Raw genomic sequence first — 13,641 nt, 5'->3', positions numbered from 1 at the left:
GATGGTCACTCCCAGGTATTTGTAATCCTCCATCACCTCCGAATCCCTACCAAGGATGCTGAGGGGCAGACGAGCTGGTCCCTTCCTCCTGAAGTCAATCACCATCTCTTTGGTCTTGTCCACATTAAGCAGCAGGTGATTCCTTCCAGTCCACCCCAAAAATCTGTCCACTAGCCTTTTATGCTCATCCTCATCCTGTCCACTGCTTATACACCCTACAACTGCAGAGTCATCAGAACATTTCTGTATGTGACATGACTCTGAGTTGTGCTGAAAGTCAGTGGTGTATAAGGTGAACAGGAACGGAGAAAGCACAGTGCCCTGTGGGGCTCCCACACCACTCACCACCACATCAGACAGGACATGACCCAAACACATGAACTGTGGCTTATTCTCCACTCCGTATTCATGGGGAACATACAGCACAACAGCTTGGTTTAACCCTCTGGAGTCGACAGTGTGTCCAAATCACATGACCAGTTTAAGATGATGTAGCAGCAAGACACAGTCTCACTGAGTCTCCGTCTCAAATTGTGTAGAAAGTGCTAACTTCAAACTATATACCAGTTTTTAAATTATGTTGATAGGCCAAGTAAAACTAGACTTATTAAATATAATTTACACAATGCTTTTTCCTGACTATTATCGTTATGTTTGGTGCAGGAAGTAATGGCGAAATATATATACAATCTATGGAGTGACCACGGCGACATAGAGAAGCCAGTTTTGAGATTTAAGAGATTTGAGATGTTTAGACATTACTTATTATGACACCTGATAGTTTTATAAAAGGTTGTAAATAGTTGTACAAAAAACGCCTGATGCATTTCCTAGGGTTAGGGTTAGGGTTAGGGTTGTAAACGACTTTGTTGTTTGCTTAATTTTTACATAAGCTATTGAAATTTCCAGTTCAGATTTGCATTCTAAGTCATAAAAATGGTTCAGTAAACATCTTTGTGGTTTCCTGGGTGAAAAATCTAAGTTTTTCCTACTTGGATTTTATGTTTTTAGCGTGATTTTAGATCCATGTGTTAATACAGTATGTCGAAAGGAATGTTTCCTTCTTTCAGGAAACCTTTGACAAATAAAGTGACTGACAAATGAAACCACATTCTGGAAAGTTGATACTTATTTATTTTCATGTTTGTGCAACTGAAGATATTAATACAAGTTTGTTGGCTTGATGAGCCATGCTCTTACACATTATATTCTTCTCAAGGTCATGAAAGATATGTGAATCCATTACAGTATTTACAAGTACAGTGTTTTGTACACATCACTGACAGATAGTGATTCAGTAACAGCAACCACTTGTGTCCCTCCAGTCTCTCCTCAGACATCTCTAGAGTATGCTGGCGTCAGAGGAGCCAGGCTGCAGAATCTGAAGTGTAGCAATGAGTTTAACAGATCTCCGAAACCAGGGATAGAAAAAAGCATAGATCAGTGGATTAAAGCAAGAGTTACAATAAAGTAACCACAACCCAAAGACAGAAAACTCTGCACTGGTTGACATGCTCTCACCTGCGAGAGACGGAGAAAAGTAAGGACAGAAACAGACCAGAAACACAGCCACAACAACACCAATAGCTGTAGCTGCTTTTCTCTCAGACTTCTTTGCAGTTACATGACCTGAACCCTGTAGAGTGATAGTTGCAATGTGAGACCTCATGGCTCGAGCCTGAGACACAGCCACCACAAATACTCTCAGATACAGAACTACGATGATAGTGATAGGGAAAATAAAGGTCAATATAATATCAAACGCTCCCGTTATGAAGTGAATTACAATTACACACTCCCCATAACATGAAACATATTTGTCTGGATCTCTCAGGAAGTCGTTCAGTATCACACCATTGTAGAACACTGAGCAGATCCAACACAAAGAAACAGAGATCTGAACTCTGCTTTGAGTGACTTTGGTGGGGTAACACAACGGATCACAGATGGCCACATATCGATCGACTGATACCAACGCCATGTTTCCTACGGAGGCGGATGTAAGGATAAAAGAGGTGTAGGAAGAAAGTCCACATAAAAAAGTGCCCAAAACCCAGCAGCCGTCTAAAAGGAGGATTTGAATTGGCATCATCAGGAGGCCAACAAGGAGGTCTGAGACAGCCAGAGAGAGGAGAAAGAGGTTGGTGGGGGTGTGGAGCTTCCTGGAGATGAGGGAAGAAGGAAAGAAAGAAACATACCTGTATATTATATTGATATGTTAAATGCAGCAGTTGTGAAAGTCATGAATGTACAGTATGCAACATAATGAATAGTCAAATAAATAAAATATTTGATGCAACAGGTAGATGTAGTTAGGAGTTGTATTCTGTTAAAGAACAATCGCAAAACATTGCACAACATCTGTATTGACCCAGAGTCCACTCAGTAAACCTCAGGGCAGGAAGAAAAAGAAAAATAGTTGCAGGTCATGGTGAGTTTGTCCTTTGTACCTGAAGTGGGAGATGGAGATGATGACTAGCAGGTTGAGGACCACAGTGAGCAGAGAGATGCAGGAGAGCAGGATGTAAAGGATGATCTGTGTTCGATTCCTCACCGGTTTCCTGCAGGAGATGTTGAGGAGGTGTGGAAAGCAGAGTTCAGCTTCATGCAGGATCTCCATAATCACTGAGGGACAAGTAAGACAAGAAGCTACGGACCTCTGCAGCATTCTCCATTATATATCTAGTTTTTCTTCTGGCTCCTCCCATTTTACCATAACAACAATAGCAAGAACAAAGCTGTGATGCAATTATCAGATTTAACAATATGAGGAGTTGATGCTTTTTGCACTGAATTTGAGTTCTCCTTGAAAGTATTTCTACAGTTTCAAAAAAAAAGGTCAAATAAATAAAAATTGTCATACACATGCAGCCCAATACATGATATCAGGAACTTAAGGAGTAATGAACTACAATAAATACAAGGATTCACTGAAAAGCTTGACTATGGAGAGTTCAAAGACAATCTGGCACTAAGATGTGATCAGAAGGATACATATACAGTACATGAGGCCATTAAGAGCAGTCAGCTCCAATCCCAGGCCTTGTCATCAATCAACTGAGGAAGAGGCCTTGTAGGGAGCTGGGAGATAATCCCTCCAGGACCATGAATTTGGGGCCCGTGGCTGGCAGCATAGGTGGAAGCCCAGAAGTGAGTGTGCCATACAGGCCACCGGACATCTGGCTAAAGTCTGCAGACGACGCAAACAGATGTTCCTTGGCCTGGTGATGACTGGCTCTGAGTCTGGCAGGAGGTTAACCCAGAGGACCAGCTTAGAAGCAGGTTATCCATGATTGATAACAGTTTGTTCAGAGTCCTCTTCTCCACCACTGATTCTAATGTTTCCTGTCTGCAGCCAATGACGCAGCCAGCCTTCAGATCAGTGTGACATCTGTTGGCTCCTCTGGCTGTAATGCTGTTCCCCCAGCAGAACACAGCAGAGAAAAGGCTTCTGGCCACAACAGACTGGTAGAAGATCTCCAGCATCTTGCTGCACACATTGAAGGACCTCAGCTTCCCCAGGAAATAGAGTCTGCTGCAGCCCTTCTTATACACAGCTGTACTGTTGGTCCTCCAGTTCAGTATGCTGTCGATGGTCACTCCCAGGTATTTGTAATCCTCCATCACCTCCGAATCCCTACCAAGGATGCTGAGGGGCAGAGGAGCTGGTCCCTTCCTCCTGAAGTCAATCACCATCTCTTTGGTCTTGTCCACATTAAACAGCAGGTGATTCCTTCCAGCCCACCCCAAAAATCTGTCCACTAGCCTTTTATGCTCATCCTCATCCCGTCCACTGCTTATACACCCTACAACTGCAGAGTCATCAGAACATTTCTGTATGTGACATGACTCTGAGTTGTGCTGAAAGTCAGCGGTGTATAAGGTGAACAGGAACAGAGAAAGCACAGTGCCCTGTGGGGCTCCCACACCACTCACCACCACATCAGACAGGACATGACCCAAACACATGAACTGTGGCCTATTCTCCACTCCGTATTCATGGGGAACATACAGCACAACAGCTTGGTTTAACCCTCTGGAGTCGACAGTGTGTCCAAATCACATGACCAGTTTAAGATGATGTAGCAGCAAGACACAGTCTCACTGAGTCTCCGTCTCAAATTGTGTAGAAAGTGCTAACTTCAAACTATATACCAGTTTTTAAATTATGTTGATAGGCCAAGTAAAACTAGACTTATTAAATATAATTTACACAATGCTCTATCCTGACTATTATCGTTATGTTTGGTGCAGGAAGTAATGGTGAAATATATATACAATCTATGGAGTGACCACGGCGACATAGAGAAGCCAGTTTTGAGATTTAAGAGATTTGAGATGTTTAGACATTACTTATCATGACAACTGATAGTTTTATAAAAGGTTGTAAATAGTTGTACAAAAAATGCCTGATGCATTTCCTAGGGTTAGGGTTAGGGTTGTAAACGACTTTGTTGTTTGCTAAATTTTTACATAAGCTGATAAAAATTTCCAGTTCAGATTTGCATTCTAAGTCATAAAAATGGTTTAGTAAACATCTTTGTGGTTTCCTGGGTGAAAAATGTAAAAGTTTTCTACTCGGATTTTATGTTTTTAGTGTGGTTTTAGATCCCTGTGTTAATACAGTATGTCGAAAGGAATGTTTCCTTCTTTCAGGAAACCTTTGACAAATAAAGTGACTGACAAATGAAACCACATTCTGGAAAGTTGATACTTATTTATTTTCATGTTTGTGCAACTGAAGATATTAATACAAGTTTGTTGGCTTGATGAGCCATGCTCTTACACATTATATTCTTCTCAAGGTCATGAAAGATATGTGAATCCATTACAGTATTTACAAGTACAGTGTTTTGTACACATCACTGACAGATAGTGATTCAGTAACAGCAACCACTTGTGTCCCTCCAGAGTCTCCTCAGACATCTCTAGAGTATGCTGGCGTCAGAGGAGCCAGGCTGCAGAATCTGAAGTGTAACAATGAGTTTAACAGATCTCCGAAACCAGGGATAGAAAAAAGCATAGATCAGTGGATTAAAGCAAGAGTTACAATAAAGTAACCACAACCCAAAGACAGAAAACTCTGCACTGGTTGAAATGCTCTCACCTGCAAGAGAGGGAGAAAAATAAGGACAGAAACAGACCAGAAACACAGCCACAACAACACCAATAGCTGTAGCTGCTTTTCTCTCACACTTCTTTGCAGTTACATGACCTGAACCCTGTGGAGTGATAGTTGCAATGTGAGACCTCATGGCTCGAGCCTGAGACACAGCCACCACAAATACTCTCAGATACAGAACTATGATGACAGTGATAGGGCAAATAAAGGTCAATATAATATCAAACGCTCCCGTTATGAAGGGAATTACAATTACACACTCCCCATAACATGAAACATATTTGTCTGGATCTCTCAGGAAGTCGTTCAGTATCACACCATTGTAGAACACTGAGCAGATCCAACACAAACAAACACAGACCTGAACTCTGCTTTGAGTGACTTTGGTGGGGTAACTCAACGGGTTACAGATGGCCACATATCGATCAACTGATACCAGCACCATGTTTCCTACGGAGGCGGATGTAAGGATAAAAGAGGCGTAGTAAGAAAGTCCACATAAAAAAGTGCCCAAAACCCAGCAGCCGTCTAAAAGGAGGATTTGAATCGGCATCAGGATGAGGCCAACAAGGAGGTCTGAGACAGCGAGAGAGAGGAGGAAGAGGTTGGTGGGGGTGTGGAGCTTCCTGGATACAAGGGAAGAAAGAAAGAAGGAAAGAAACATACCTGTATATTATATTGATATGTTAAATGCAGCAGTTGTGAAAGTCATGAATGTGGAGTATGCAACATAATGAATAGTCAAATAAATAAAATATTTGATGCAACAGGTAGACGTAGTCAGGAGTTGTATTCTGTTAAAGAACAATCGCAAAACATTGCACAACATCTGTATTGACCCAGAGTCCACTCAGTAAACCTCAGGTCAGGAAGAAAAAGAAAAATAGTTGCAGGTCATGGTGAGTTTGTCCTTTGTACCTGAAGTGGGAGATGGAGATGATGACTAGCAGGTTGAGGACCACAGTGAGCAGAGAGATGCAGGAGACCACGATGTAAAGGATGATCTGTGTTTGTTGCCTCAGCGGCTTCCTGCAGGAGGTGTTGAGGAGGTGTGGAAAGCAGAGTTCAGCTTCATGCAGGATCTCCATAATCACTGAGGGACAAGGGAGACAAGAAGCTACGGACCTCTGCAGCATTCTCCATTATATATCTAGTTTTTCTTCTGGCTCCTCCCATTTTACCATAACAACAATAGCAAGAACAAAGCTGTGATGTAATTTTCAGATTTAACAATATGAGGAGTTGATGCTTTTTGCACTGAATTTGAGTTCTCCTTGAAAGTATTTCTAGAGTTTCAGAAATAAAAATTGTCATACACGTGCAGCCCAATACATGACATCAGGAACACAAGGAGTAATGAACTACAGCAAATACAAGGAATCCATGAAAAGCTTGACTATGGAGAGTTCAAAGACAATCTGGCACTAAGATGTGATAAGAAGGATACATATACAGTACATGAGGCCATTAAGAGCAGTCAGCTCTAATCCCAGGCCTTGTCATCAATCAATTGAGGAAAAGGCCTTGTTGGGAGCTGGCAGATAATCCCTCCATGACCCTGAATTGGGGCCTGTGACTGGGTGCATAGGTGGAAGCCCAGAAGTGGGCGTGCTATACAGGCCACCCAACATCTGGCTAAAATCTGCAGATGAGGCAAAAAGATGGTGATGACTGGCTCTGAGTCTGGCAGGAGGTTAACCCCGAGGAACAGTTTAGAAACAGGCTGAACATGCTATGACTAAGGAGCAAAGGCTCAGGTCTGGGCCCTCTCGAAGGTGCTCAGCCAAACTGGTTGACTCAACAAGTTGGTTACCCCCAAGCCAGACTCATGAGCAGCTCATGAGCAGCTCTTTGCATTAGCTGACCCTGGAACAATCTTGGTGACAGCGAACTCTGATTCTCGTGGCAACCTTGCACCCACAGAAAACCCTCACTCTGAAACAGCACAAGTGTCAGATCAGTCTACGGGGTAGGTGCCCTCTGACTGAAGAAGAGGACTAGGATTGGTGTCAATCAACCATTTCCACATGGAAGAGGCCTATGGACGCATCATTGCGCTTGAGGTGCTTGGCAGCAGTGAGATTCGACATTGATGGTTTGCATTATCAGATAGACAGATAGATGAAGGCTTGCACGGGACGGCTTGAGCCTATCGTAGCTGAGAGACAGACAACCATTCACACTCACACCTACAGCCAATTTAGAATCACCAATGAACCTAACAAGTTTGTCTTTAGGCGGTGGGAGTAATACTTACAAGAATAATGCAATGAAATGAAATGAATTCCACAGATGAGGAGTTGTATACATTGATAGCTTGAGGCAGAAAACATTTTGTGTAGCGTTCCTTGAGACAACCAAATTAGCCTTCTGGAGAAGGTGCTCTGTTGTCTGTTTATTGTGTGGTGTAGAGGGTGGTCAGGGTTATCCATGATTGACAACAGTTTGTTCAGAGTCCTCTTCTCCACCACTGATTCTAATGTTTCCTGTCTGCAGCCAGTGACAGAATCAGCCTTCAGATCACTGTGACATCTGTTGGCTCCTCTGGCTGTAATGCTGTTCCCCCAGCAGAACACAGCAGAGAGAAGGCTGCTGGCCACAACAGACTGGTAAAAGATCTCCAACATCTTGCTCCACACATTGAAGGACCTCAGCTTCCTGAGGAAAGTCTGCTGCAGCCCTTCTTATACACAGCTGTACAGTTAGTCCTCCAGTTCAGTCTGTTGTCAATAGTCATTCACTCCCAGGTATTTGTAATCCTCTGTCATCTCCACATCCCTACCAAGGATGCTGAGGGGCAGAGGAGCTGTTCCCTTCCCCCTGAAGTCAATCACCATCTCTTTGGTCTTGTCCACGTTAAGCAGCAGGTGATTCATTCCAGTCCACCCCAAAACTCTGTCCATCAGCCTTTTATACTCCTCCTTGTCCCATCCACTGCTTATACACCCTACAACTGCAGAGTCATCAGAACATTTCTGTATGTGACATGACTCTGAGTTGTGCTGGAAGTCAGTGGTGTATAAGGTGAACAGGAACGGAGAAAGCACAGTGCCCTATGGGGCTCCCACACCACTCACCACCACATCAGACAGGACATGACCCAAATGCATGAACTGTGGCCTGTCTCTCAGGTAGTCAGAGATCCAGGGGACAGTGAATGCACCAACACCCATTGACCGCAGCTTCTCACCCAGCAACAAAGGCTGGATGGTGTTGAAGGCACTAGAAAATCAGAGAATGTGAATCTCACAGTAGCAGATAGATGACAGTGTCATCCACCCCCAGACACGGCTGGTGGGCAAACTGTAGCGGGTCTAGAGAAGACATAACCTGTGGCTTCAGGTGGGCCAACACCAACCTCTCCAGCACCTTCATCACATGGGATGTAAGGGTAACTGGATGGTAATCACTGAGGCCAGATTGTGATGACTTCTTGGGCACATGAACTAGGCAGGGGCCTTCCAGAGATTGAACAATATTTGCTCCAGTTCATTTTGTGCTAACAAACAGCCTGATTATCTGATGACTCCTATGTATCGACTCAGACTCATGGCTAGCTAATGCAGGAACAAGAGCTGGGATGACGTTCTCAAGCTGGAGGCTTGGCTTAGCAGGAAGCTAGGCTCAGCAGGATGGCCACCGGAAGTATTCTGAATGATTAACAAAATACTCTTGTCCTGGTTAAGAGCTCAACGACACTTGAAACTCATGGAAGCCCAGGTTTCCACAACAATGAGAAACTTCATGGTGTCAAGGACCTTCAGTGTGTCCTTGATGTTCATGGAACTGTAAAAAGTAAACTGAAAACTTTGCCATGCAGCTTTCTCCTCATTCCAGCATTCCGCCTACTTTCAAGAATCAAGAATCAAGAATCATGTCTTTATTGAAATTTTGCAGAGCCTGTTGGCTTAAGAGGCACACATATACATAACACAACATTTAAATAAAACACAAAAAATATAAAACACTCTTAAGGAAGAAGAAATGTAAATAAAGTGAGGCTTAGTGCAAGTCCAGTCTATGGGATGTTGTGAGTGTGTGATTGTCCTAGTGCTGAGGCCTGGTGATCAGTTTGACTATCATGTTAGAAGGTGAGTGTGTGTGTGTCTGGAGGGGGATGGGATGTGGTGTTTTGCTACAGGGGGCGATTGCTTTCACAGATCTGGGGAAGAAGCTGTCCCTGACTCTGTTGGTGTGTGTTTTAATGTTCCTGAACCGCTTTCATGATGGAAGTGGTACAGTGGGTTGCCCAGGTGGGTGGGGTCAGCAATCAGAGGTTGCACTAGACTTTTTCATGGTCTGTCATTTTGACTGACAGGGTCATAACAATCCTGTCATAATCTAATTTTACCCATCACTTTGATTTTTTAAAATGATAATAATGACATATTCAATAGTATTTAATTTTCATAAAAATTAAAAAGTTTGGGCTGTCGACACGTCTTGAGATGTTTGGAATCCAAACTGTGATTAGAGACATCAGCCAATTAATAAGGTCACTCGTCACCAAGTGGTCAGGGGTGTGAATTTGATCTTTACCTTATGAGCTGATTGAGTGGACATGAGTCCAGGTAATCAACAAACCACAGCGTAGCAAAATCCTATCCATTTATTCATTATGGGGTCTTATCTGATTTAATTGTTCTCCACTCCATATTGCTGGGGAATACTCAGCACAGATTGGTTTAACCCTCTGGAGTCGACGGTGCGTCACATCAACCAATCAGAAAATTATATGGCAATGGTTGCTAAGGAAGAGGCAAAACTAGGAGTGACGCTGCAAACTATGGAATGACAATGGTGAAAGAGAGAAGAGAGATTTGTGACCTTTAGAAAACATTGTGATGCCTGACAGTTTTGCAAATGGTTGTAAATAGTTGTACAAAAAATGTCTGATGCATTTCATAGGGTTAGGGCTAGGGTTAGGGTTGTAAATGACTTTGTTGTTTGCTTAATTTTTACATAAACTTTTAAAATTTACACTTTAGATTTGAAGTCTATGTCATAAAAATGGTTTGTGAAAAGGTATATTTCCTTATTTCAGGAAACCTTTGACAAATAAAGTAACTGACAAGTTGACAAATAAGAATACATTCTGGAAAATTGATACTTATTTATTTTCAAATTTGTGCAACTGAAGATATTAATACAAGTTTGTTGGCTTGATGAGCCATGCTCTTACACATTATATTCTTCTCAAGGTCATGAAAGATATGTGAATTCATTACAGTATTTACAAGTACAGTGTTTCGTACATTAACACATCACTGACAGATAGTGATTCAGTAACAGCAACCACTTGTGTCCCTCCAGAGTCTCCTCAGACATCTCTAGAGTATGCTGGCATCAGAGGAGCCAGGCTGCAGAATCTGAAGTGTAACAATGAGTTTAACAGATCTCCGAAACCAGGGATAGAAAAAAGCATAGATCAGTGGATTAAAGCAAGAGTTACAATAAAGTAACCACAACCCAAAGACAGAAAACTCTACACTGGTTGAAATGCTCTTACCTGCGAGAGAGGGAGAAAAATAAGGACAGAAACAGACCAGAAACACAGCCACAACAACACCTATAGCTGTAGCTGCTTTTCTCTCAGACTTCTTTGTGGTTACATGATCTGAACCCTGTAGAGTGGTAGCTGCAATGTGAGACCTCATGGCTCGAGCCTGAGACACAGCCACCACAAATACTCTCAGATACAGAACTACGATGATAGTGATAGGGAAAATAAAGGTCACGATAATATCAAAAGTTCCCATTATGAAGGGAATTACAAGTACACACTCCCCATAACATGAAACAAATTTGTCTGGATCTTTCAGGAAGTCGTTCTGTATCACACCAATGTAGAACATTGAGCAGATCCAACACAAAGAAACAGAGATCTGAGCTCTTCTTTGAGTGACTTTGGTGGGGTAACTCAACGGGTCACAGATGGCCATATATCGATCAACTGATACCAGCACCATGTTTCCTACGGAGGCGGATCTAAGTGTAAAACAAATGTAGTAATTAAGTCCACATAAGAAAGTGCCCAAAACCCAGCAGTCTTCTAAAAGGAGGATTTGTTTCGGCATCAGGATGAGGCCAACGAGGAGGTCTGAGGTAGCGAGAGAGAGGAGGAAGAGGTTGGTGGGGGTGTGGAGCTTCCTGGAGAGGAGGGAAGAAAGAAAGAAGGAAAGAAGGAAACATAGCTGTATATTATATTGATATGTTAAATGCAGCAGTTGTGAAAGTCATGAATGTACAGAATGAAACATAGTGAATAATCAAATGCATAAAATATATGATGCAACAGGAACATGTAGACGTAGTCAGGAGTTATACTCTGTTAAAGAACAATCACATATCATTTTAAACATTGCACAACATCTGTATTGACCCAGAGTCCACTCAGTAAACCTCAGGGCAGGAAGAAAAAGAAAAATAGTTGCTGGTCATGGTGAGTTTGTCCTTTGTACCTGAAGTGGGAGATGGAGATGATGACTAGCAGGTTGAGGACCACAGTGAGCAGAGAGATGCAGGAGACCACGATGTAAAGGATGATCTGTGTTTGTTGCCTCACCGGTTTCCTGCAGGAGGTGTTGAGGAGGTGTGGAAAGCAGAGTTCAGCTTCATGCAGGATCTCCATAATCACTGAGGGACAAGGGAGACAAGAAGCTACGGACCTCTGCAGCATTCTCCATTATATATCTAGTTTTTCTTCTGGCTCCTCCCATTTTACCATAACAACAATAGCAAGAACAAAGCTGTGATGTAATTTTTAGATTTAACAATATCAGGAGTTGATGCTTTTTGCACTGAATTTGAGTTATCCTTGAACGTATTTGTAGAGTTTCAAAAAAAAGGTCAAATAAATAAAAATTGTCATACACATGCAGCCCAATACATGACATCAGGAACATTAGGAGTAATGGACTACAGCAAATACAAGGATTCGCCGAAAAGCTTGACTATGGAGAGTTCAAAGACAGTCTGGCACTAAGATGTGATCAGAAGGATACATATACAGTACATGAGGCCATTAAGAGCAGTCAGCTCTAATCACAGGCCTTGTCATCAATCAACTGAGGAAGAGGACTTGTAGGGAGCTGGGAGATAATCCCTTCAGGACCCTGAATTGGGGTCAGTGGCTGGCAGCATAGGTGGACGCCCAGAAGTGGGTGTGCCATACAGGCCGCCGGACATATGGCTAGAAGGCTTGAGCCTATCGTAGCTGTCATTCGGTGTGAGGTGGGATACACCCTGTACAGGTCTCCAGTCTATCACAGGCCTAACACAGAGAGACAGACAACCATTCACACTCGCACCTACGGCCGATTTAGAATCACCAATCAACCTAACCAGCATGTCTTTGGATGGTGGGAGTAATACTTACAATAATAATAAAATAATTGAATATTAAGAATGAAATTGCAATGAAATGAAATGAATTCCACAGATGAGGAGTTGTATAGACTGATGGCTTGAGGCAGAAAACATTCTGTGCAGCATTCCTTGAGACAACCAAGTTGTCTGAGCCTTCTGGAGAAGGTGCTCCATTGTCTGTCTATTGTGTGGTGGAGAGGGTGGTCAGGGTTATCCATGACTGATAACAGTTTGTTCAGAGTCCTCTTCGCCACCACTAATTCTAATGTTTCCTGTCTGCAGGCAATGTCAGATCCAACCTTCCGATCAGTGTGACATCTGTTGGCTCCTCTGGCTGTAATGCTGTTCCCCCAGCAGAACACAGCAGAGAAAAGTGTGCTGCCCACAACAGACTGGTAAAAGATCCCCAGCATCTTGTTGCACACACTGAAGGACCTCAGGTTCCTCAGGAAATAGAGTCTGCTGCAGCCCTTCTTATACACAGCTGTACTGTTGGTACTCCAGTTCAGTCTGTTGTCGATGGTCACTCCAAGGTATTTATAATCCTCCACCAACTCCACATCCCTACCAAGGATGCTGAGGGGCAGAGGAGCTGTTCCCTTCCTCCTGAAGTCTATCACCATCTCTTTGGTCTTGTCCACATTAAGCAGCAGGTGATTCATTCCAGCCCACCCCAAAAATCCGTCCACCAGCCCTTTATACTCCTCCTCATCCCGTCCACTGCTTATACACCCTACAACTGCAGAGTCACCAGAACATTTCTGTATGTGACATGACTGTGAGTTGTGCTAAAAGTCAGTGGTGTATAAGGTGAACAGGAACAGAGAAAGCATAGTGCCCTATGGGGCTCCCACACCACTCACCACCACATCAGACAGGACATGACCCAGACGCACAAACTGTGGCCTGTCTGTCAGGTAGTCAGTGATCCAGGAGACAGTGGATGCACCAACACCTATTGACCACAGCTTCTCACCCAGCAACAAAGGCTGGATGGTGTTGAAGGCACTGGAGACATCAGAGAATGTGAATCTCACAGTAGCAGATAGATGACAGTGTCATCCACCGGCTAGTAGGCAAACTGTAGCGGGTCTAGAGAAGACAACCTGTGGCTTCAGGTGGGCCAACACCAACCTCTCCAGCACCTTCAT

At 43.2% G+C, this 13,641-nt stretch overlaps 3 protein-coding genes across 3 annotated transcripts; all 3 read right to left on the bottom strand.

Annotated features, from left to right (window-relative positions):
* Positions 1–899: 899 nt before the first annotated feature.
* Positions 900–3,073, bottom strand: LOC311488056 (trace amine-associated receptor 13c-like). Its single transcript, XM_084544559.1, has 2 exons — positions 2,451–3,073; positions 900–2,162 (listed from the first exon to the last, which is right to left on the bottom strand). Exons 1-2 carry the CDS (start codon positions 2,666–2,668, stop codon positions 1,343–1,345), a joined length of 1,038 nt encoding a protein of 345 aa, XP_084400685.1. The 5' UTR covers positions 2,669–3,073; the 3' UTR covers positions 900–1,342.
* Positions 3,074–4,469: 1,396 nt separating this feature from the next.
* On the bottom strand, positions 4,470–6,836 carry LOC311487853 (trace amine-associated receptor 13c-like). Its single transcript, XM_084544251.1, has 2 exons — positions 6,041–6,836; positions 4,470–5,748 (listed from the first exon to the last, which is right to left on the bottom strand). Exons 1-2 carry the CDS (start codon positions 6,256–6,258, stop codon positions 4,929–4,931), a joined length of 1,038 nt encoding a protein of 345 aa, XP_084400377.1. The 5' UTR covers positions 6,259–6,836; the 3' UTR covers positions 4,470–4,928.
* Positions 6,837–10,214: 3,378 nt separating this feature from the next.
* Positions 10,215–13,641, bottom strand: LOC311488733 (trace amine-associated receptor 13c-like; the record flags this gene model as incomplete). Its single annotated transcript, XM_084545584.1, has 4 exons — positions 10,215–11,272; positions 11,584–11,758; positions 13,347–13,498; positions 13,625–13,641. 4 exons carry the CDS (start codon positions 13,639–13,641, stop codon positions 10,453–10,455), a joined length of 1,164 nt encoding a protein of 387 aa, XP_084401710.1. The 3' UTR covers positions 10,215–10,452.

Source organism: Chelon labrosus (genome assembly GCF_963514085.1).
Source record: "Chelon labrosus genome assembly, chromosome: 5".
NCBI lineage: Eukaryota > Metazoa > Chordata > Actinopteri > Mugiliformes > Mugilidae > Chelon > Chelon labrosus.
Note: the sequence above shows the minus strand (reverse complement) of the source record. Positions and strands in the feature narration are given on the sequence as shown.